This window comes from Panthera leo, chromosome D1, assembly GCF_018350215.1.
Source record: "Panthera leo isolate Ple1 chromosome D1, P.leo_Ple1_pat1.1, whole genome shotgun sequence".
Lineage (NCBI taxonomy): Eukaryota > Metazoa > Chordata > Mammalia > Carnivora > Felidae > Panthera > Panthera leo.
Genome location: NC_056688.1, coordinates 21,786,031 through 21,809,671, shown reverse-complemented (window position 1 = coordinate 21,809,671; position 23,641 = coordinate 21,786,031). Strand labels below are relative to the sequence as shown.

Below are 23,641 nucleotides of genomic sequence, written 5' to 3'. Positions count from 1 at the left end.
AAGGATCAGAGCCGGCACGATGACGGATAAGGGACAGTGAAGATACAAGGATAAAGAAATGGGGGGACTTTGTCCAGTTTACCTTCCCACAGCTGCTCCTTCCTCCCCAGTCAGCGTAAGGCCTATAAACCATTCTGGCTGGAGGTGAGGAGCTGGGAACCGAGCTCCTGTTTCCTCAGTTTCCTGCTCAGCATTGCTCCAGTCCTTTCCATGCTAGGGGTGTGGGGCACAAGACCCGGTCACCTTGAGGGCTGGGTTTTAGGGGGGGGGTCTCCGAGGACCTGCGGAGAGCGCCTCTCTTCGCCGCCCGCAGGTGCAGACGGTCCCCGCGCGCACCTGCGGGCGCGGCCCTAGGCCTGCCGGGTGGCAGCTGCGGGGGGCCCCTGCGAGGCAGGGTGGAGGCGGGGCGGCCGCATCTCTTCCCCGCCCGGCTCCGAGGAAAGCAGCTGTTGCGAGCGGGAGAACCGCGCCCCTTCCCGCCGCTCCGCCCCACACACTTCGGAAGCGCAGTGGCTCCGGGACAACGCGGCTCCCCTCTTCCTCCAGGAAGGCTGTCCGGCTTAGGCCGAGGACGCGGTCCCCCCAAGCCCGGAGCCAGAGCCCAGGCCGGCTACGGTGTCAGGCGTGCGGGTGGCTCCTGGACGTCGGAGGATCCCCAGACCTCCCTCCCTTCCCCGTCTTCCGTTCCCACCCCAAGCGAGCGGAGGGGGTAGGGCATGGCCCCAGTGTGGCAGTTCGGGACCTTCCCGTCTCCCCTGGCCCCCGGCCGGCTGTGGGGGCTGTGGGGACACCGCCACTTACCCGACCCCACCCTGCGTTCTGCCTGGGCGGAGGCCGCTAGGTCCGGCCGTCGGAGCGCGGGAGCCCTCCCCAACCCCCGCCCGCGGAGGGTCACCCGCACGCCCCGCCCGGGGAGACCGCGACCTCTCCGCCCCCTCCGGACGCCCCGCCCCCCTGTCCCCGTCGGTCCCCACCCCGCCGGCTGGACACGCGCGCACAGACTCCGGCTAGAGCCGCCCTTGGTGTCAGTGGCCGGGCTCCCGCGTCCGCCCCAGCTGCGGAGCCGCCTTAGCACCTGTCGGTCGCTGAGTCCCGGAGCCGGCGCCCCTGACTCCGTCGGGGCCAGGAAGGGGGGCCATGGTTTCCCTGCCCAGGTCCCCAGCGACCAACTTGCTGCGGTTTTTGTTCCTGGGGCTGAGTACCCTCGGTGAGTGCCACCCGGGACCGGGGGGGGGGGGGGGGGGGGTAACTTGAGATGGGAAATGGGATGAATACAGCCCCCGAGGGAGGTGGTTTGGGGCACTGGTGAGGAACTGGATGGAAGGGGACTCCCGCCTCTGACTCTCGTCCTCCTCCCCACACACTCCTCCGCCCTCTCCGCACCCAGCGAGGGCATCGCTGGCTGGTATTGACTTCTGTCTCCGTGTCGTCCTCGACAGCTACCGCTTTGGGTGCGGTGTGTGTGTAGTAGGGGAGAGGGGCAGGGCATCTAGCTGGGTAGACCTCTACCGGAGATATGGGAACATTCCTCATGCGTACTCCCCACCTCCACCCAGCAGAGCCGGATGAACTGAGCTACTAGATGAGACACTGGCTAAAGAGCTTAAGGACTTAACTCCAGCCCCCCTCATATCCCCCACCCCCCACACAAGCTGATGTGCAAGAACCCCCAGGAATTCCCTGGATCCCAGGCTTAACAAACGCACTTCGTGTCAATTCCCCGGCCCAGATCCTCTCTCTAGCCCCCTCCTGCTTCCTGCCCTGGGAATAAAGGGAGGTGCCCCAAAAGCATGACCGTGAGGTCACTTGGGACACAGGAAATGGGGGAGGGGTTTGAATGCCTAGAGGAGCAGAATTGTGACCCCCCCCCCAAGAGGTCCACCACCCCCATTGGTTCCCAGAGCCAAAGGGACAAAGGAAATAGAGAGGAAGTTCCTCAAAGAGTCAGAGAGGAAGGGTGCCTCCTTGGAGCAAGTGCCTAAGGAGTGTTGAGGGCTTCCATTCCTACATCTGGAGGGAAAAGGACCCATCATGAACTAAGCCCATTCTAAACTCCTTTCACTTACTCCAAGGCTTTCTTGCCATCTCTTTTCAAGGATCCCAAATAGGGTGAAGGGTGAGTTTGTCAAGGTCAACTTTAACCCCTTATTTCTCTCACTTTGGAAGTCACCAGATGCAGAGAGCTATGGAGTGCAATTCAGTCACAGTGATGGGGTCTCAGATGGGAACACCTAATGCTCACCCATGCCCCCTTTAGCTTTGTGCTGCAAGGTGTGGGGACATGAAGTGGGTCCCCAGACAAAGAGTGCTCTAGAGCAGCCCACCGGCCGCACTGAAGATGGAACATCTTTCTGCCCCTCTAGGCTTCGTGGGCCTACTCCAGGATCTCTTAACTTCTCAGGTCCCTTCTCCCAAGGTCAACCTCAATGCCCCTTTCCCCTTCTGCGTTTCCCCCATCTCCCTGCTGGGCATTTGGGAAGCAAGGGAAGAGAAAAGTCCAAGTTCATTGCTTGGGCCTGGTCTACATCTCTCCTGTAACATCTTCGTTTTCTATCCTAACTTTGAACCCCAGTTTTTACAGGACAGCCCAGGCTCAACGTCCCTAGCAGGCCACTGCAGGAGGGCTGCTGACCTCTCCGTGGCTGCTCTAGAGTTAATGGCACTCTGGCCGCCACCGGGCGCTTGGGGCAGGCATCCACTCTGCTGGGCTAGGCTGCACTGGGCTCTCCCGGAGGCCAGTCTGTTCCGCGCTCCTCCGCGGTTCTGCGCTGCTGCCCCTGGGGCGTGAGAAGCCGGCGGGGGGAGTTTCTCAGAGAAAGGGAGACTAAAAATAGTAGCCCCGGGAGCGGGCCCATTTTTGTGCTCTTTACGCCCTTGCCTGCTCTCTCACTCTGGTCTCAGAGTGGGCCAGAAGGGTCCCTTTCTTGGGGTGCCCCTGTGTCCTGCACTCAGACCCACTACTCCAGTGTCCTCTCCCCAGGGCACCACGGACCTTGTGAGCGAAAGGGGTTTCTGCTGCAGCGGGCACCCAGACCCGAGGGCAGGGAAGCCTCGGGCCCCCTTCAGCCATTGGTTTCTGACAGGGGCATGTGCCCAGACCCCAGTGTGTCCATCACTATCTTTTACCACCCCTAGTCTTCCTTTTGCAAAGTGGTAGGATAAATGCAGGACCTGGGGGAGGACGTCGGGGTCGCCTGTGGCGAAGAAGCTCTTGCCTCTCCCGGGACCCAGGCAGGGTTCCCAAGGGGAAACGTTTGTGGTCTCTCGGGAGTGTGCTCCAGAAAGGCCAGGGAAGATCCGGCACTGCCCGAAGGCCTCCCGGCGTCCCCGGCCTCCCCGCTCGGCCGAGCAGCGGGCCAGGTCCCCAGGGGGGTCGGGCTCCTTGAGGCAGAGGTTGTTTTCGCCTCTAGAGCCTCCGGTCTAGCTGCGCCTCCGTCATTGTCTTCTGCCTTATCACCGGGCACAAGTTTCCCGCCCGGCCCGCGGGGACCCGCCAGGAAATGGATAAGGGGGGTGCGGCGAAGGCCAAGGAATAGGGCCGGGGGTTCTGTAAAGACGCACAGCCGGAAAGCCGTGGGGGTGGCGCGCATCCTGGCCGGATCTGCGCCTGGCCCTTAGAGGCCTTTAGGGCCTGCTCCTGGAGGGCGGAAAGCCGGGCCTGCGTGCGGCCTCTGTCCGCGCCTTGGCCGCCTGGTCACCATGTAGAGATGGCGTCTCAGATTCCAATGCAGAGTGCTGAGGCCAAGGACTACGGTGGCCAGCATCCTCAGGCCTGGTCGGGTACAAGCCCGAGGTTATTCGCCCGCCCCCGGAAGGGTTTAGCATTGGGCTGCTCCATTGCCTCTCTGAAGGGCAGATACTGCCCATTGCCTCTGAAGGGCAGAACGTGAATGTTTCTGGACGCCATCGTGCAAGCATAGATTCCATTGTCCTCTCCTTGAAACTGACACCCCAGTCCACCGCCTGAACTCCATACGCAAGCAGACATAAGTTTTGTACTTGATTATCAGGGGACCATCATGCGTGTTCCCGCTCTGCCAAGAGTTCCTGTAACCTCACAGGACCCGTCCGGATCGCCTGGACCCAAAAAGGGCCCCCTTCTGGGTTCTCAACTCTCCGCTTTCCTGGGGAAGTCCCTGGGTCGGGACTGAGCCTGGGGGCCTGGGGAGCACTACCGTCAGTGGGCCAGGTGGAGCGCTAGATCAGAAGGAGCCGCGCGGGTTAATCGGTAACCGGCAGGCCTTCCAACCCCCTCTGCGCATCGCTGGCGACCCTCAGCAGCATCGAGACCCATTCTAGCCCAGGGAAATTGGGGGAGCAAGTGGGCTATGCAGAGTGTAGATGAAAAGTGTTAAACCTACCCTTCCTCTCAGATGTCTTCCCCTCCCCACTGGAAATCTGCCCCCTCTTCCTGGTGCTCTGAAATCTGGATATCAATAAATGCACAGAAATGTGTCCCTAACCCTGTTATGAACCCAGGAGCTGAGGTTGTGGAGAATAAGGTCTGATAAAATCCCAAAGCAGGACACTAGGTCTGCCGTCCCTGGGCAGTGTGGGATCTTGCAAGGTTTGTCCTCTCCTCTGCTGCCTTGGGCAGGGCCCTCAGGCAGAGTGGGAAGCCAGCCCTCCGTGCTCACACCTGTGGCTCTTGTCCCCAGCGTCCCCCTCGCAGGCCCAGCTGGAGCTCCACGTGCCCGCTGGCCTCACCAAGCTGAAGGCGGTGGAAGGAGCAGAAGTAGTGCTCCCGGTGTGGTACACCCTGCAAGGGCAGGTGTCCTCCGGCCAGACGTGGGAGTTGCTCGCTGTGATGTGGTTCTTGGAACAAGAAGGGAAGGATCTGAACCAGGTGAGGGAGCAAAGCATCTCAGCCAGAGGCTGGCTACACCCTGTGACTGAGGGCAGGGAAGAACTGAGGAGAACAGGAGGGTGGCCAGGGAATGGGGGACAGGGAAGGAGTTTCAGGAAAATACACGGTCCCTCATGGGCTCAGTTTTTGTTCTGAGCTTGGAGGCTGCCCCAAAGAATTTTCTTGTCCCCAGTTTTCCCTAGAAATCCAGCACACGAAACACTGGAAAGTGGAAAGGCATTTTGCTTTGCTTTGCTTTGAGGAGGGGCAGTGAGGATTGGGGTTTGAGGAGGGAGGAAGGGTTAGGGCAAGTATTACATCATTTTAAAAAGCTGAGCATCACCCTATTTTCATCTTCTCTGTGCTTTGGACACTGTCACAGGCCACTTCTCTTCCCACGTGATTATCTGTCCTGCTGCCCCTTCATACACTCCTTTGAGAGGCAAGCGGTAGGCTCCTGCCCCACCCCCCCTCCATCTCCTAACCTCAGACCTATTCTCAGAGGCAGATTTACTCAGAAGCCAATGAAATGTCATTTTCAGAGCCCCCTATTTGCATGAGCTCCTCCCTAGGCTCTGAAAAGTATGTTCTAGAAGTCATTTGATAAATAGGGGGTATGTGTGACAGAAATTGAGATTACAGGGGTAGATGTAAGTTTTGCAGGGCCTGAACTTATACATAGGGAAGGGGGGACATCTTCAAGAAAAAGAAGATTAAAAAAAGATATTTAAAAAATCCTGGATCGGGGCGCCTGGGTGGCTTGGTCGGTTAAGCGTCCGACTTCGGCTCAGGTCATGATCTCACGGTCCATGGGTTCGAGCCCCGCGTCGGGCTCTGTGCTGACAGCTCAGAGCCTGGAGCCTGCTTCAGATTCTGTGTCTCCCTCTCTCTCTGCCCCTCCCCTGTTCATGCTCTGTCTCTCTCTGTCTCAAAAATAAATAAACGTTAAAAAAAAAATCCTGGATCTATCCCTGAATTCTAAGTTTCTTTCATAAATACCCCCTGTTTACATTATCCCTCACCCATTATACCACCTTTCTAAACACCCCAAGTGGGAGATAAAGAGACAAGGCACAGGGGATCAAGAAGCGTCATGGTAAAGAGGACCCAGGGCCAGTGAGGGTGGCTAGGGGGGAACAGGGTGAATGGGGAGCTGGTACAGGTTCGAGGGGATGGGTGCAGGGGAGGAGCACTTGAAGACTGCCAGTGTGGGGGAGGGGATTGGCTGAGCCCGCGGGCACAGTGCATACATGTGATAACCGGGAGGCGTCGTACCCCACACCAGGTGTTGGCGTACATCAGCAAGACCATGACAAGCAAACCTGGGGTATCCCTGGTCTACTCCATGCCCTCCCACAACGTGTCGCTGCGGCTGCAGGGCCTCCAGGAGAAAGACTCTGGGTCCTACCGCTGCTCTGTGAATGTGCAAGACCATCGAGGCATAAATGGGAGCCACAGCAGCAAAACTTTAGAACTCAGTGTGCTGGGTAAGTGTGAAGCACACACTTTGCAATACCGCCCCAGCCCCCAGGGAGGTCAGGCAGGTCTCTCCCAAAAGGCTGCCTGTAAAGGTTGGAGGAGGGCAGATGGAGTGACAGAAGAGGGAGGCGGGGAGTGTAGGAGGTGGTGGAGGTGGGGGTCTGTTGGTTCCTGGGGATTGAATTTTTAACCTGTCTCCCTGCTTTAGTTCCTCCAGCTCCTCCGTCCTGCCGTCTCCTGGGTGTGGCCCGTGTGGGGACCAACGTGACCCTGAGCTGCCAGTCCCCCAGGAGTAAGCCAGCTGCCCAATACCAGTGGGAGCGGGCACCCCCATCCGCCCAGGTTTTCTTTGCACCAGTTTTAGGTGAGGGAACTTCTGGAGACAAATGAGTGTGTGGCTGGGGCAGGGAAGGATGAGAGGTACCAGGGGAGGGGGTGGTTGTGAAAAGGGGAGGCAATGCTGCCAGGTACTGGGGTGGAGGAGGACGTGGGGAGAAGGGTGGAAAAAGATGGCCCACCAGATGCAGGCACTGTGTTCAGGGCTTCTGCATGCTATGTACTTTTGTTACTGAAGAGGGTCTAGAGCAGATGATCTGCATTCGAATTCCAGCCCGGCCATTGACTAGCTGTGTGACTCTGTGCTTCCATTTCCTCATTTATTTATTTTTATTTTCAAAATTTTTACTGTTTCTTTTTGAGGGAGAGAGAGAGAGAGTGTGAGTGGGGGAGGGTCAGAGAGAGAGAAAGAGGGGCAGAGAGAGGGAGGGAGGGGCAGAGGAAGGGGGAGGGGCAGAGAGAGAGGGAGACAGAATCTGAAGCAGTCTCCATCCAGGCTCCCAGCTGTCAGCACAGAGCCCAACACAGGGCTCGAACTCACAAACCATGAGATCATGACCTGACCCGAAGTCAGACGCTTAACCAACTGAGCCATCCAGATGCCCCTCCATTTCCTCATTTGTAAAATGGGGATATCACAGCCCTGATTTGAACACACCAGCTACAAAACATATTTGGGGACAATTGGAACGTTTTCGATATGGATAATTAGATAGTTATTATTAGGTATTAGATCATTCTTTTAGAGAACTATTAATTTATTGGGTGTGGCAATGGTATTGTAGTTATGTGGTCAGGGTCCTTATTTTTTGGAGATTCATGCTGAAGTGCTTATTTTTAAATGTCTCACAAAAATTCTTTGGGGCTCCTGGGTGGCTCAGTTGGTTAAGTGTCCAACTTGGGCTCAGGTCATGATCTCACAGTGTGTGGGTTCCCAGCTCAGAGCCTAGAGCCTGCTTAGGATTGATTCTCTGTCTCCTTCTCTCTCTGCCCCTTCCTCGCTCATGCTCTGTCTCTCTTTCTCTCAAAAATAAATAAACATTAAAAAAATTTAAAAAAATCTCATGAAAAGAGAAATGAAATAAATATAGCAAAATGTTAGCAATTGTTGAATCTAAGTAGCGGGTATATGAGTTTTCAATTTGTCCCTTTTTCTACTTTTCATTTGACCAATTTTATAATGGGTTTATAAATATATAAAAATATATTTATTTTTTAAGCTACTTTTTTTTTTTTTTTTTTAAATTTTACAGAGGGGAGGAGGGGCAGAGGGAGAGAGGGAATCTTGAGCAGGCTCCACACTGAGCGGGCTCAATCCCAAGACCCTGGGATCAAGACCTGAGTTAAAATCGAGGTCAGACACACACCGACCCAGCCCCCCAGGCTTCCCAAAAGTTGTGTTGTTTTTTTTTTTTTAAACAGTGTTTATCTCATAGGTTTGTTGTGAAATTTTCACAAGTTTGTACACATAAGGGACTTAGTCTCTGGCATAGAGTAAGCAACCAATAAACTTTAACTGTTATAATAATTATTTCATATAATCCTTTTAATGCCATCATGGAGGTCATATTACCCCATTTTATAGATGAAGAAATTGGGCCCCAGGAAGAGGAAGTAACTTGTTTAAAGTCACATGGCCTATTCTGGAGCTCAGGTTTTCTGATTCCTAGCCTAATATTTTCTTTTTCACCACACCGCCAATCTGGAACAGAAGTAAAACTGATATTTGGGTTTCTCTGGGCATCAATTCCTCCTTAAATCTTTTTAGATTTCAGTTGGGGACACTGGGCAGAAGAAATGGAGAGGGGCATGGAGCTAGCAGCTTTGTACGTGGGGGGAGAACTCAGCATGGCGGTCACAACTTTTCCCACCATGAGTCTCCCAGAGAATCAAAGAGGGCATCCTGGAAGGGGCAGAATTTTTCAGTGGGAAAGAAGGTCCCTGGACTGATGGTCAAATTGTGTCCACAGATGCCATCCGGGGGTCTTTAAGCCTCACAAACCTTTCCAGTTCCATGTCCGGAGTCTATATCTGCAAGGCCCACAATGAGGTGGGCAGTGCCCAGTGCAATGTGACCTTGGAAGTGAGCACAGGTCAGTGAGGGGTAAGTGTGGTTAAGGAGAAGATTGGTCACTGGTGGGGGTGGGGCTGCAAGAGGAGAGGAGGCCTGTCTGCTTGTCCTGGTCAAATGTTTGTACAAATGTTTGGTCACTGGCTGGCTGACCATTTCCTGCTGACAGTCAACCCCTCTTCTTAACATGGAAAAAGAGAAAAACTGTTAATGGTGGCAGTGGGGTAGTGGGATTGGAGGGAGTGGAGAACGGCTGGGGATCTCCCTCTGACACCAAGGTCTCCCCAGGGCCAGGGCCTGCTGTTGTTGCTGGAGCTGTTGTAGGCACTCTGGTTGGACTAGGACTGCTCGCTGGGCTGGTCCTCTTGTACCATCGCCGGAGCAAGGCCCTAGAGGAGCCGGCCAATGACATTAAGTAAGTGTCCCCAGTCTCTGTCCCAATGGGGTTCTCCTAGCTTCCCTCAGCTGGGAGTTCAGGCAGCTGTCATCTAAAGGAAAGGTGGGCAGTGACTGAAACATCATTCCATTGGGGGATTTTAAGGGAGAGGAGAGTGAACTGGTGTGTGAGGGGGGAGTAAGACAAAGCAGGTAGAAATCCCCCCTCTTCCCCCATCCAGCTTCTGACATCTTATTGCTTCTTTGATGACTAGGGAGGACGCCATTGCTCCCCCGACCCTGCCCTGGCCCAAGGGCTCAGACACAATCTCCAAGAACGGGACCCTTTCATCTGTCACCTCAGCACGAGCCCTCCGGCAACCCCAAGGTCCTCCCAGGCCTGGTGCACTGACCCCCACACCCAGCCTTTCCAGTCAGGTGCGGCCCTCACCCAGGCTGCTCAGGACAGATGGGGCCCACCCTCAGCCAACATCCCCCAGCCCTGGTGGGGTGTCTTCCTCCACTCTGAGCCGCATGGGTGCTGTCCCCGTAATGGTGCCCGCCCAGAGTCAGGCTGGGTCTCTGGTGTGATGGTCCAGCCACTTGTCAGCTAAGCTATCTGGTTTATCCCCTTCTTCTAGCGGTCACCCCTAGTACAGAGGACTGAGTCTTGGGAGACCATCTTCTAGACCTCCAGTCCTCTGCCCCCACCTTTCTTTCCTATGGGAAAACTGAGTCTCAGTTAAGACTCAAATTTTCAGGAGGTAGAAGGGGAAGTGGACCTCAGATTATGAAGAGCGTCCGCCCCCTTGCCCAGTTCTCTCAGTGGCTCTAGTGAATGCTGCTGAGGTTGGCTACCTGCCCACTGGGGCCCTGGTGGGGACTGCCAGTCAGGGAGTCCTCCAGGCCCCCTTGATCTGTACTCCACCCCATCTAACATCACCCTTCACTCCTGAGCCAGCTCCCTGCATTCAGATAACCTGTCCTGCTGGCTTGGCTGGGTTTTGCTGGGGCAGGGGATAGAGAAGGTATTTTTTAAACTAACTTGAAATGTCTGTTTTTGTTTTTATTTTGCAAATTTTAATAAAGATGCACTGTGTTTGTATGGAAAGTGAGACTCAAATTGCCTTTTCAAACCCAAGAGCGCTTCTCCACACAGCTTCCCAGAATCTTTAAAAGGGTCATTTGCTATCAGGTGGCTGGGGGAAGGCCCCAGAAGCCTGAGGCTGGGAAGATCCTAATCCACTCTGGGGGGTAAGGGGATGAAATTTGGTGCCCTGTCTGCTAGAGCTTGAGTTCCCAAGGCTTGGGGTGTGGTGCTCTTAATCTCCAGCTTCTTCTTAAGCGGTGGGAAGAATCACCTGACTTATGCCTCTTTGTCCCAGACCACTGAGTCCTTAACAAACACATCTCCTTGCCCAGCCAACAGTGACCCCCTGGTAGTGGGGGAAAGCTGGACATGGTACAGGCAGGTGCCCCAATTCTGCCACACCCTTTCCTATCAAGAGTGGGGTCTCTCCTCCAAGACTTCTTTGCCCCTGAAATGGAGTGGCTCTGGGAGTGGGGACGTGGCTCTAGTTTCCACGGAGACTTCTACCTCACAGCAAGTGGTGATACAGGTGCCAAAGAAGGGATCTCAGAGAAAAGAAGAAGGGCTTGGAAGGAATAGGCATCTCTGAAGGGATCAGAAAGGGTCTTCTGTTCTACCCAGGTCTCATGCTTGGGGTGAGGCCCCAAAGCGGTGATGTCGTTTGTTATCAGAATGCCCCCCTCTTCTTCCAGGGTGACCATTTGCCTACAGAGAGCTCCAGTTCCGACCCCTTCCCCTTGGGTGCCCACCCAAGCCCAGCCCTTGTCCCAGAGCCTGACAGCTTCATTAGCTGGGGGGAAAGAGGACAGAAAAAAGGAGCATGGCTAGAATGATTCCAGTATTGGGCCTAGAGGAGGGAGGAGCATTTCTTTACCTGAGGGCACAGGCCTCTCCCCTTGTTTGCTCTGAGATAGCCAGTCTCGCTCCTGCCCAGCTCGAGGAGGCTGCCCTGTGGGTGCTGCCTTCCCTCCCCACCAGACCCAGACGCCCAGACCAACCCATAGACGGCTGTAAGGCAGGACTCGGCCATGGCCCGGCTTTCTGGGCTGTTGCTCTGTGGGGCCCTGCTGGGCTTCGCTTGCCTGGGTGAGGAGGCGGCTCGGAGGGACCGCGGTCAAAGCTGGGGTGGGGGGGGGGGGGGCGAGGCCTGACCTCCAGGCTCCTGGGGCCTGCTCAGTTCTGCTGGTCGGGCTGGGAGGAGGGGGCTCGGGACGGCGGGGGCGAGGCCGGGAGAGGGCGTCGGAGGCCTGTGGCGAGGGCCACAGGCGCGCAAGCGCAGGCGGGCAGGCAAGTTGGGTCTCCCCGGGAGGGTCTAACCACCACCCGACCATTGTTTTCCTTTCTCTGGCAAACACACCCGCGTACCTGACCCAGTCTCAGTCCTTTTACCCACAAAAAAACCGGCTGGGGTGTGTGCTCCTCCCTCCCGGAAACCTCAGGTTTCGAGAAGGGATGGGTTGCGGGGAGGTAGGTGAGCTCCGCAGGAGGGAGGGAGCCCCCAGCCTCGGCCTCGGGAGCCGAAGGTGGGGCCGGACCCTCAGACCGCCGGGATTTGGCGCCGGGCCTCCGCCCCACCCCAACCCCGGACCTGGCGCCGTCGAGCGCTCCTCCCGCCGGCCTCCCTCTGCGTCCCCCAGACCCCGGGGTAGCCGTGGAGGTGAAGGTGCCCGCCGAGCCCCTGAGCACCCCCGTGGGCAAGACCGCCGAGCTGACCTGCAGCTACAGCACGTCGGTGGGAGACAGCTTCGCCCTGGAGTGGAGCTTTGTGCCGCCGGGGAAGCCCCTCTCTGCGTCCCATCCCGTGAGTTGAGAGCAATTGCGCTCGAGCGGGGCGGCCCTCCTGCCTCTTGGTGGGGTTGGCTGGGAGGGGCTGGTACAGAGGGCCCACCCAGGATGAGGGAGCGGGGTCAGAGAGGGTGCGTTTGGGGATCAGTGTGCTCCGAGGAAAACATGAGTGGACTCTTTCTAGATCTTCTTAGGACCACAGCCTGCACGACCCTGTATCCCGTATATGGCTCTGTGTATCCGGCCTCCTCTCTCCTAGCTCCGACGTGCAACTCCCCTATTCTAGCGCAGTCCCAGTTTCCGTTAATAAACCCATTGAGGCTAAGCTCTGGAGACTGTTAGTAGGATCAAACGATGCCCCTTCCAGGAATATTTGCATTAATTCCCCAACCCTCTCTCCCCATCAAGAGCCATGCTTAGCTGAAAGCAATAAATCTAGCTCAAGTAGCACCTAGGAAGGGATGCTATTTGGGGACAGATAGACCTTGCTGGTTCTGACTCCAGAGCATCAGTTTCCCTGTCTGATGTAAAGGAAGGGCCTCTTTTTTTTTTTTTTTTTAAGTTTATTTATTTATTTTGAGAGGTGGGGAGGGAGAGGGAGAGAAAGAATCCCAAGCAGGTTTCAGGCTGTCAGCACAGAGCCGGATGCGGGACTCAATCCCACCAACCTCAAGATCATGACCTGAACCGAGATGGAGAGTCAGAAGCTCAACTGACTGAGCCACCCAGGTGCCCCTAAAGGAGGGGCCTCTTTGTTTTGGAGAAAGGACTGTAGAGTTGACACCAGGCAGAAAAAGGCACCCATGTGTGTCTTTTGCTTCTCCCCAGATCCTGTACTTCACCAATGGCCATCTGTATCCAACTGGTTCTCAGGCAAAGAGGGCCAGCCTGTTTCAGAACCCCCCCACAGGAGGGGTAGCCACCCTGAAACTGACTGACGTCCACCCCTCGGATACTGGAACCTACCTCTGCCAAGTTAATAACCCACCAGATTTCTACACAAATGGGTTGGGGCTAATCAACCTTACTGTGCTGGGTAAGGCCGGCTGGGGACCTACCAGACACCCATGTACCACGAAAGATTGCAGTGGCCCTGCTAAATCTGCTAAATCTCTCTACCACCCCCCTTCCCCACCCCATATCTCGATTTCCAGCCCAAGCATACAACTGCACTGGGGACCCCAAGGGAAAATGCCTCCTTCCCAAAGTCTTCTAATCTAGATGATCCTACTCCTGCCCCACCCTCCTTGAAGAACGACTCCTCCCTCGGCCCCTAGAAAAAAAAGATTCATGAGAGAGAAAGCCCTTCCCATACATAGGGATCTGAGTCATGGCCCCAACAACTCTATCTTTGAGAGAATGTCTCATTTGTAGCCCAGATTCTTTCTCTCCTTAGGTGAGTGGCAGAGAAGGAGAGTGGCCACTAAAGGAACAAGGGCCCCTCTCACAAAGCAGCAACTTTGTGCTCAGAGTTTCCATCTTACTCCAACCTAGAGCCTGCTCATGGATGAGCAAACAGAAACTATTAAAGAGGCTGGGGATATCTAGATGGAAAAGCGAAGGTTTAGGAGGTGTATAACAACAGCATTCAAATATCTGAAGGGTTGTCTTGTGGAAGAGAGATTTTTCATTTCTCTTTGTGGGCCTGGAGGGCAGAAATTAGGACCAAATGGGTGGATGGTATATTAACACAGATTTTGGCTCAGTATGAGGAAGAATTTGCTAACAATCAGAACTTCCAATAGTGGGAATCATTTCCTGGGGATGCAGTGGAATGTGAACAGAAGTGGACTACTATTTGGTAGGAGCATTGGAGCAGGAATTCTAGCATTTAATGGGAGTGAGGCTAAAAGATTGCTAAGGTACTTTCTGTGATTTTTGCAGTGCCTCCCAGTAGTCCCTTGTGCAGTAAGAGTGGTCAGACCTCTGTGGGGGGCTCTGCTGCACTGAAATGCAGTTCTTCCCAGGGAGCCCCCAGGCCAGTGTACAACTGGGTACGCCTTGGATCTTCCCCTACACCTTCTCTTGGCAGCATGGTGCAAGGTAAGGGCCCAGAACATCTGGGAAGAGAGGACTCAAGACTGGGGCAAATCTGTCTCTAGACTCCATATACCCACACTATCAATTCCATGCCTGTGGGTAGGAGACAAATTGCTATACCTTTCCCTGCATCTTTCTTGGTGTCCTGTATTGCTCCCTCCTGTCTATCTTCCTGCAACCTGTGGCTCTACGGTCCTGGGAGCATTTTTTAACTTAAACGTATTCCTGATATCTTAGAAGAGAGTGGAAGGCAGGGGGCATAAGATTCCCACTTTTGGGGATTTCTTAAGGGTCATGAATCATTGCCAAACTTCCTAGAGAGGAAACTGAGGCAGAGTAGCATGGACTGGCTTGAATCACAGTCAGTTTCTTTGGAGGAAACATATAATTGGGTAAGAGCCTTGGCTTCTCAGCCTCCTCATGCTTGCTCTAGCCCCAGCCCCAGCCAACTCCTTTATGGATCCAGAGAACCTTCCAGATCATCTGGTGTATGCTCTGCCTTCTAAAGGGAAAGTAAAAAGCTTAGGAAGACATTTGGGTGAGCTGAGTCACCCCAGAGGCTATAGCTTCTAACAATCAAGACTTCCCCCCCACTCCAACCAGAAACCTGACATCAGCTAGTAAGCATCCCTCCCCAATTCCTTGCCTTCTCCCCATCCTCTGAAAAGGCAGCTGTGTAGAGTGGAAAGAACACAGAAGTGGCAGTGGCTTTGGCACTTTCTGGGTCACCTTAGACAGTTACTTTCCTTCTCTGAGCCGGCTTCCCCACTTTTAATAAATGAGGTTAGCCCCTTCTTGACAGGATTGTTGTAAGGAGGTAGTGAAATTTGCTTTCATCTTAGTAGGTGCTCACTGTGATTCAAATGAATGATGGAAGGCTTCCTCCTTACCCTCTAGATGAGGTGTCTGGCCAACTCATTCTCACCAATCTGTCCCTGACCTATTCGGGCACCTACCGCTGTGTGGCCACCAACCAGATGGGCAGTGCATCCTGTGAGCTGACCCTCTCTGTGACTGGTAGGGGACACTGGGCAGAGGCCCAGCTGGCAGGTCTGGGTTGGAGAGGTTGCATGGAACTATCTGGGGAGGGGCCAAGGAAGGTCTGCTGCTCTGAGCTTCCTGTGTCTCCTTAGACCCATCCAAAGGCCGAGTGGCTGGGGCTCTGATTGGGGTGCTCCTGGGCGTGCTGTTGTTGTCAGTTGCTGCATTCTGCCTGATAAGGTTCCAGAAAGACAGGAGGAAGAGGCCCAAGGAGACATATGGGGGCAGTGACATTCGGTGAGCTGGAGGGCTGGGGGAGGGTACAGAAAGGGAGAAAAGGGCTTAGGTTATGAGTGGGTGACTCCAGCCCTCAAACTCTGACATCTTTAGGGGTGTTTGGGGGGTAAGGAGTGCTGTTCAGCTCTGGGATTTGGTGTGTGTGTGTGGGGGGGGCAGTACAGCAAATGCATCTGTGTGTGAGCAGTGTGCAGGGTGGGGGACTTGGTTCATGGCTTCCCTCAACCTCCTCACACTTCATAGAATTTTCAGTTTTTGAGGCCTTTTCATACATATCTACAGGATGTGGATGGCAGGAGTTGGATTTGCCCTGAGCCCTCAGCTGAGTTCAGTTTTTCTGTGTGGGGGTAGTAAGGAAAGGAGAGGCAAAAGCTGCCTGTGTCAACCGCTTTAGCTTGTCAACCTTTGGGTCCTGAATAGTGATCAGAGCGCTAGTTCTCAGAGTGTGGTCCTCAGATTACCTGGACAGAACATACCAGGAGCTTGTTAAACATTCAGATTCAGGCTGCTTCCTATCCCTCCTGAAGCAGAATCTGTGGGGGCGAGGGTGATGGACCTGGAATCTTCATTTCAGCCAAAATTCCACAGATGATTCTCATGCACAGTAAAAATGTGAAGTCCTCAGGTTAGAGGATGGGATGGGGGGCGGAGACCTCTGAGGGATGCCGCCAGCCTTCACTAAAAATTTGCTTATATCTACCAGGGAGGATGCCATTGCTCCTGGGATTTCTGAGCAAACTTCTGTGAGACCAGATTCTAGCAAAGGGCTCCTGCAGAGAACCCCCTCTTCCAGCAGTGTGACGACCACCAAGTCCAAGCTCCCTATGGTTGTCTGATTTCTCCCCCCTGTCCTTGAAGGGGAATATCAAGAATTAAAGCCTTTGGGTATCATATGGTCTCCCTCTTCTTTCTGCCGGCATAGCAAATTCCTTTTCACCAGTAAGAGACGGAATGGGCTGGGAGTCCTAGAGGTGATGCTGTAGGTGGGAAGTTTGGCTCCAAGGGAGTAGGTTTTAACAGAGGTCCTCTTCCCCTTTGCTCACCTCCACTTTTTGGTTTGATCAAGTGAAATTTGCCCAAGCTTCAGGTGGTGGCCTTATGCACCCAAACTCCCTCCCCTCTGGCACCCTCTGAATACTTGGACATTCCTCTTTATTGTTCACATTCCAACCCAGCACGGTCACATGCACACACGGAGATAAAAATCCTTCGGGCCACAACCCCAGGAGCCCGGCGGGGGCAGGGCTAGCAGGGGCGGGGGCGGGGCCGCGGCAGACTCCTCCTACCGAGCCTCCCAGGCGCTCGGCGTTTGCATAAACAAGGTGAGAGCTGGAGAGGCGGCTCTCGGGGTGCGCTGGGGGGGTGGGGCGGGGAAGCAGATTACAGGCAGGCGTGGGGTTATAGGTGCGAAATAGGTACTTCCCTTACGATCAGAGCAAGAGGCATCCGGCACCATGAAAACCCTCTTCCCCTCTCTCCTCGCCCCAGAGCCAAAATTCTGGGGCTAGGCTGGGGCGCGAACAGCACAGAGACGCAGAGCGCCCCCTTCAGCTGCGCACAGAACGAAAGGACTGTTTTTTTGTTTTTTCTTTTTAAGTGAGTATACTTGGGCGACGCTTAGGGCGCCCCCCGCAGTGCGCGCAGGGAAGTGCGCAGAGACTGCGGAGGCAGAGCTGCATGCGGGGTGCTGGCGGAGGTGGGCGAGAAGCAAAAGAAGGAAGATGTGGGAGCGCAGGGTTTGGGGCTAGGGTGAGAAGAAAGGGCGAATGGGGACCATTCTAGACTGGAGGACTAACTAAAAGGGCACAGACTTAGCGACTCCTCGATGGAGCCTGCCTGGGAGTGGGAGTCTCTGGGGACGCAGGGAGGGCTCCTGAAGCTGGCAGGTTGGTGGAAAGGAGAGGATCACAAACACGGCAGGGAAGTCTCATCACTGCGAAGGGGACGCGCCATCCGTCTCTCCTGGCAACTGAGGACAGAGAAGGTCTGAGCACCTGCCCTCACCGGTGCTTCCTCTCCTTCTTCCTTCTCCCTTCCCGAACCAGGACAAAAGGGCGGGAAGGGCCAGGGGACCCCAGTCACCCAGAACCCCCAACCCGAGTCACTGAGCTGAAATAAGCCAGCGGCCAGGGCGTGCGTGCGCCTCAGTGTGTTTATAGCCTCAGGCCGGGTTTGTGCAGCCAAATGGGGGTGGCTGCGGTTCTGTATAGGTCCAGGCGTGTCCCTGTCGCAGCCTCAGGCGTCCAGATGGATCAGGAAACCCTCAGGCTGGGAGGGGGTGAGGGCGGGCAGAGGGAAGGGTGGACGATTGGGTCCTTTTCTCCCACTCAGGCCTCCCACCCGTTTCCGAGTCGTATTCATTACCTTTGAAAATGCTCAGTTCTTCGGTCCAGGGCGGGGCAGGAGGGAGGGAGGAGAGAGAGGAACAGGTGAGCTCTCGGAGCCCGCAGCACCTTCAGCCTCCTCCCAGCCACCCACCTCACGTCCCGGGGGTAAGTTCCCCACCCTTAGCTCCCTCTCCACCTCTCCACCCGCTGCACGCCCTGAGTCCGCACTCTTTCCCGGGGTGGGGGGTGGGGAGCGGGGCCGCTCGCAGCAGGTCCCGGGCTTGGGAAAGGGGAACCCTGCGGCCCGCCGCGCCCCGCCCGCCTCACCTGGCCTAGTCTCCGCTGGGGCCGCCGCCCGCGCCTCCCCGGGCGCCCCCAGCTCCGCCCGTTCCCCCGTGGCCCGGGCCCTTCCGGCCGCGCTCTCCGCTCTTTATCTTCTTCCTTGCCATGTGGCCCCGGAAACTCGCCTGGATTTTGGCAGCGGCCGCGTTGGCGCCAGGATCGTCCAGCGGGATGTCTAGAATGTCGTCGTCCGGCTTGGAGCACGCGCTCTCCTGGGGGCGGGGCGGGGCAGGGGGTACTTGTGGGGTGACTGGGCCGAGACCCCGCGCGAGGGTAGGGTAGGAGTAGAGCCTTGCGGGGCTGAGACGAGGGAGACGCACGAGTGGGAAGCGCAGAGAGGGGAGCTGCGGGCGCGTCGAGAAGGGCTGAGGAAGGGCTGTGCGTGTGTGCGTGTGTGTGCGTGTGTGTGTGTGTGTGCGTGTGTGTGTGTGTCCCTCCTAGGGAACGGCAAGCAAAAAGGAAGGGTCAGGGGGTCAGGTGGCCACGGCCCTATTCCCAACTCGGGAAAGAGACGTGCACGGTGGGACGGGGTACAAGACAGCCAGATAGCCCTGAGGGAAGGGTCCTTCACCATCAGCAGGGCTGAGGAGCTGCAGAACTGATGGCTGGTGGGCTGGGAGGAGCAAAATAAACAATGAGAGGGACTGGTGGACGTGACTGCCCCTCCCTTTGTCCTCAGAGGGTGCCTCCGGCTCAGAAAGGCTCCTTGCAGGAGTCCAGGATTCCCTTGGACAGGGTGTAGAAGAATCAGGCCGGTCCCTTCCCTGAGTAAAATCACACCAGGACTCAGCGCTGGAATTAGGGTGAGAGTGGGGCTAGCCCCTGGAGTCAGCCTCCTTCTCCCTAGGGCTAGAGGCCCAGAGACTGCTTTGCCATGGACTCTTCCTTTTCTAATGTTCCCCAGGAGGCACTCAAACACAGAAGAGAGGAGATGGTCTGGAAGAAGCTGAGAAGGCTTCACTCCAAAAAAAGGCAAAGGAAAGATGAGTAGGAGCAAGTAGCCCTTAGCCTTGTGTGCTCCAGAAGAGAGGAATTATGACAATAGCTACCCATTAAGCACTTCCCTTGTTCCAGGCACAGTAACACAGTGTTTTACAGACATTATTTTATTTAGTCCTGGCAAAGCTATGACGCACCTTTTATTGTTATCCTAGTTTACCCCTACTAAAACAGATGACTTAAGTGTTTATAAACCTTACATGAGGTGATACAGATGGTTACTATGATTTAGATGGTATCTATGATTTAGACCCTTGTATGTCAGAGTCCAGAGTATATTTTTAACCCCTATTCCATAAAAATCAGCAGAGGCCGTCAAGAAAATGACCCGAGCTCTACCACTTGCTACCTGTGTGGTTTGGGACAAGTTCTCTAATGTCTCATATCAGCTCCTTCATCTGAAATCAGGATATAACATCTGCCTCTGTGGGTTGTGAGGAACAATAAACCCCATGATACACATAAAGTTTCTGGCACAATCTAGTCACTCAATGTATAGTATCTATTACTATGATTCTTTTAATTAATAAGTTTATGTGAAATAGTTGTTTCTGTAGGCCGAAAGTGGTCATATAAAAACAATTTCATATGGTTCCGCCTATAATAATCACATCCACCCCTACACCTCAGGTTTCTGTCTCCCATAACCTGCCCTATCTGACAGTGGAAAGGGTTAAGGAATAGATGGCGTTGATTTTAGAGGTAAGGCTCTGGAATGGAGAGGGCCTCCGTCCCTGTGCCCCTTTGTTGGTTAACATTACAGCATTAATGTGGGTTGGGATGCAGATAGTTACTATGGAGTTAAAAAGGCATTTTGCTTTTGCTTTGGCCCTCTGGCTTCTAAGAATTGTCCTTTTTTTCTCTCCCCTAAGGACTTCTACTATTTTAAAAATGGCTTCCGCTCATCATGCTTCACAATGCTGTTGTCATTTCCTGGGTTTCAGAGTTTTGCAATTTGTGCTCAAGATGCCCACGATTGATTTAAATGCAGTTAAAAGGAGTTATCCAGAAGCCAGTGTGGTTGTGGAGGGGACTGACACTCTTTTTGTCTTCTGCAGGTCTAGCCCTCTCTCTCTGACATCTTAGTCTCCACCTGTCATCAGAAACAACTCTTTTGGGTTCCTTGATTCTTAGAGCTCAGGCCTCTCTTGGGATATCCTTAGGGAACAGTGAAGTGTCTCCTCAACAGAGGACAATGATAACAACAACAACAACAACAACAACAACATAAACCCATTCCTGACCCACCTCTCTTTGGCCAGTAGCTGTGGAGGAAGGAGTAACTTCCCCCAGTCATGTTAAGGCCAACCTGCTGTCTCTACCCACCCCAGCTGGATACAGAATGGAAACCTGGAACAAGAGGAAAAGCCACCCAACACACTGTTCCTCCCCCAATCAGCCTCCTCTCACTCCAGCTGAATTCTCAGGGCAGAACTGCTAGAGAGAGTAAAAGGAATCTGGGAAGCGTCATGGTTCCTGGGCTGGTGCCTTCTAAAGCCAAGATCTGATGATGTGTGCCTGAGAGCTCTGTAGGAACTGGAGGTGCAAAGTGCACCAGTGGCTAAAACAGGAGCCAAGGCTTCTGGTCCCAAGTGGGCATATCCCTTCACCCCTGAGGGTCTGTTTCTTCAGCCACAAGTGGAATTTAGCCTAGATGAATAAATTCTTCTTTAGGTCCCAAATCCTAAAAGCTTTAAGAATTATCCCTTCCTAATGCTTATTGTATGCCAGGCCCTGTGCTAAGTGCTTCGCACACATTACCTCACTGAATCCCCATTTCAGAGGTCAAAAAACAGCCTCGGAGACATTTTGTAACTTACCAGAGGCCAGCAAAGCTAACAAATTGTGATGGGATTCAGAAGCCTGGCTGTTAATGACTGCCTCAGGACAGGTAATTATTTCTATGAGTTCAGCTAGACCTCTAAGTTCAACTAGACCAAGCAAAAGAAAGGAGTGGGATCCAAAAAAATGTCTTTGCCTTTTCATATTAAGTGAATGTAAGAAAGGCACATATATGTGACTATGTAAATCAGCAACTGGTACATTTGAATCGACAGCACTGCCTCTTAAAAAAAGAGGCAGGTTTTCTTCTCATTTCTGTCTGAGCCTCCTTACCAAGGGGTAAGAAGGAAATAAGGCAGGAGTAAGTGTTTCCCAAACACCAGGTCAGATGGTCAGCAAGGAGAGCCCCAGAATGAAAGATGAAGAGAGTCCTTCCTGCCTTGGGGTGCCTGGCTGGCTCAGTGGGTAGAACATGCGATTCTTGATCTTGAGGGGGTTGTGAATTCAAGCCTCACTTGGGCATAGAGCTTCCTTTAAAAAAAAAAAAAAGAGGGCCCTGCCTCTAGACCCCAGATGCACTCTGTTCTCTCCATGTCCCAGCTCCCTTCCAGCTAGGAGTCCACCTGCACATAATGGAGATGAGGTAGGAAGGTGCCCAGTTCCAGCCCTGTCCCAGCCCTCTGCCCTTGTCACCTCTTCTCCCTTTTCTTGCCCTCTGCACAGTTTGACAATCGGGCTGCCTCCTGCTCAGTCCTTTAGCTCTGCCCATCGAGGACAGGGCCTCATAGGGTTGTTGGGATGATTAAATATAAAGTCAGGCACATGGCAAACATTCACAAAGTGACAAATATTACTGATATTATTAAATCATAATAACTATCACAACAATTTGTCCCTAAGTTCTTTCTGCCTCTTGGTACGAAGTCTCACCTCTTATAAACTGGGCTATTCTTTCCTTCCAAACCTCACTTTTTTTTTTCTTTTGTAAGCCGTAGTGTGGAAGGTGGGGGGCAGGCAAAGTCATAACCTTATCGTTAGCCAGGTTGACTGAATGACAGAGAACGCAAGGGCTTTGGAGTGGTCCTTCTCCATAGATAGGGGCTAAAAATAAATAATAATTAAAAATAAAAAAAAATAAACACATTTTATATACGCATGATCACTGTATTCCTCTAGTGTGCAGGGAGCCAGGTCCTGTGCCGGGCGCCTTCATACCCAAGTCACCTTAACAGCAACCTACTTTGGCATTAGGCACTTGCCGCATCCAGGTCTCCGTGGGCGCTGACAAATTGCAGACACTTCCTTCCCTCGCCAGCAGGGCTCTCTCGCGGTCACTTCACCCAGCCCCCTTCCAGGGCTAGAAGGCGATGGGGGACGGGCCAACCCCTCCCCAGAACCAACTGACTAGGCTCTCTGCTGCCCATCATCATTACTGAGCTAACCGATATGAACTGACTGTCCTATCCTGCTCTGTACAGTGCACGAGGGTCATGGAGATCATCCCGTCTGCCCACCCACGGCGGTGGCAGTGGGATGGGGAACGGGGCGAGGGCAAAAGCCAGGGGGAAAGGATACCCAAAGGAGTCGCCGCAGCTTCGCTACACTTTACAGCGCCTCTCTGGAGGAAGTTCCTCTTCTCGTCTAACCTGCAGCTTCCTTGCTGCAGAGCCCTGCCGGGTTCCCAGTCCAACCTAGGCTGCCTGGCGGCTGGGCGCCCAGACGCCCCCGCGAGTTGGGGAGCATTTTTCCTAGGGCTCCAAGTCAGGCGAGTGCCTTCCACCACCCACCACCCACGTCTCAGCAGGCACCCCTATGGCTCTTGGGTCTTCTGCACCCTCAAATGCACTTCCATCCCTTACTCTCCCTGGGAGGGGGGGGTTCTTGGGGACCCCTTGCCCCAGATCAGGCAGAGTGCCGGTCCCCCCGGCCCTCTAACTTACGGTGCAGCAGTCCATGCTGGTGTTGGGGGTCCTTGGCTGGGGCACAGGCTGGCGCAGGGCAGGGGTGGGGTCTGGGTGGGGACTCTGGGGCCTTGGGGCGCCCGCTGACCAGCGTCGAAACAGCCGCTCTGCTCTCGGGTCCTCTCTCCCGCGCTCCGCTCTGCTTGCGAATGTAACCTGAGCCCTTCGGTCGAGAAGCCAATCAGGATAAGCCTTGGGCAGGGCGGGCGGGGATATTGCAGGGAGGACCACGCCCCCTCTCTGCTCCCTCCGCCTCCCTCCCCCTCCAGCCCCAACCCCTCCGCCTACACACTTCCATCCATTCCTCCTACACACCCCAGCTTCTCAAGCTCAACCCCCTTGTTTGCTGAGGCGGCAGACTGCCAGGCAGATGTATGCCGCCGCGGGCAGAAGGAGGCCCCCGGCTACCCGGGCACAAATACACTCACATCTGGGCACAACACCTCTCCCACCCATATGTAGAAAACCACGCACCTCTCACCCACCTCCCCACACTTGCACAACTTAGCTAGAGTCCCAAATATGGCTCGCTCTAACTCCTCCTCCCCTCACCCCCGCCAGTCCTCATAAAAAAGCCCCCTAAGACGTGCGTTTAAAAAGTCCCATCATCACTCTGCTAGGGAATCAAGAAAGCTGTTGATACATAACCTGGGGATGAGCACACATAAACACAAAAGCTCACAAGCCCCACATCTGCATATATGATACTGCCCGGGCTCACTAAAATGTGCACTTCTTCAACAGATTCTACAGACACAACCTACAAAAATAATTGCACAGAACTTGTACACACACGCTGTGCAGATAAATGCAGACGTGTGCATGCAGACGTATGACACAGGGGTAGTCACCCTATCCGAGATGTTGCATTACATCCTTATCTATCTATCTATCTATCTATCTATCTATCTATCACCTATCAATCATCCA

At 54.4% G+C, this 23,641-nt stretch overlaps 3 protein-coding genes across 4 annotated transcripts; 2 read left to right on the top strand and 1 right to left on the bottom strand.

Moving 5' to 3' along the window:
• Positions 1 to 985: 985 nt before the first annotated feature.
• Positions 986 to 10,218, top strand: ESAM (endothelial cell adhesion molecule). Its single transcript, XM_042906661.1, has 7 exons — positions 986 to 1,207; positions 4,659 to 4,846; positions 6,132 to 6,333; positions 6,534 to 6,689; positions 8,632 to 8,754; positions 9,021 to 9,147; positions 9,383 to 10,218. Exons 1-7 carry the CDS (start codon positions 1,138 to 1,140, stop codon positions 9,696 to 9,698), a joined length of 1,182 nt encoding a protein of 393 aa, XP_042762595.1. The 5' UTR covers positions 986 to 1,137; the 3' UTR covers positions 9,699 to 10,218.
• A 981-nt stretch (positions 10,219 to 11,199) lies between these two features.
• VSIG2 (V-set and immunoglobulin domain containing 2) lies at positions 11,200 to 16,776 on the top strand. The gene is made up of 7 exons (XM_042906364.1): positions 11,200 to 11,283; positions 11,835 to 11,998; positions 12,811 to 13,018; positions 13,867 to 14,025; positions 14,920 to 15,039; positions 15,156 to 15,300; positions 16,004 to 16,776. Exons 1-7 carry the CDS (start codon positions 11,226 to 11,228, stop codon positions 16,134 to 16,136), a joined length of 987 nt encoding a protein of 328 aa, XP_042762298.1. The 5' UTR covers positions 11,200 to 11,225; the 3' UTR covers positions 16,137 to 16,776.
• A 113-nt stretch (positions 16,777 to 16,889) lies between these two features.
• On the bottom strand, positions 16,890 to 22,883 carry NRGN (neurogranin). Of its 2 annotated transcripts, none has more exons than XM_042906365.1 (4): positions 22,691 to 22,883; positions 17,955 to 18,181; positions 17,665 to 17,682; positions 16,890 to 17,269 (listed from the first exon to the last, which is right to left on the bottom strand). In XM_042906365.1, the coding sequence occupies exons 1-2, from the start codon at positions 22,703 to 22,705 to the stop codon at positions 17,960 to 17,962; spliced, it is 237 nt and encodes a 78-aa protein (XP_042762299.1). In that variant the 5' UTR covers positions 22,706 to 22,883; the 3' UTR covers positions 16,890 to 17,269; positions 17,665 to 17,682; positions 17,955 to 17,959. The 2 variants fall into 2 exon arrangements, with proteins under 2 accessions (XP_042762299.1, XP_042762300.1); XM_042906366.1 differs by lacking the exon at positions 16,890 to 17,269 and adding an exon at positions 17,288 to 17,568.
• Positions 22,884 to 23,641: the final 758 nt, after the last annotated feature.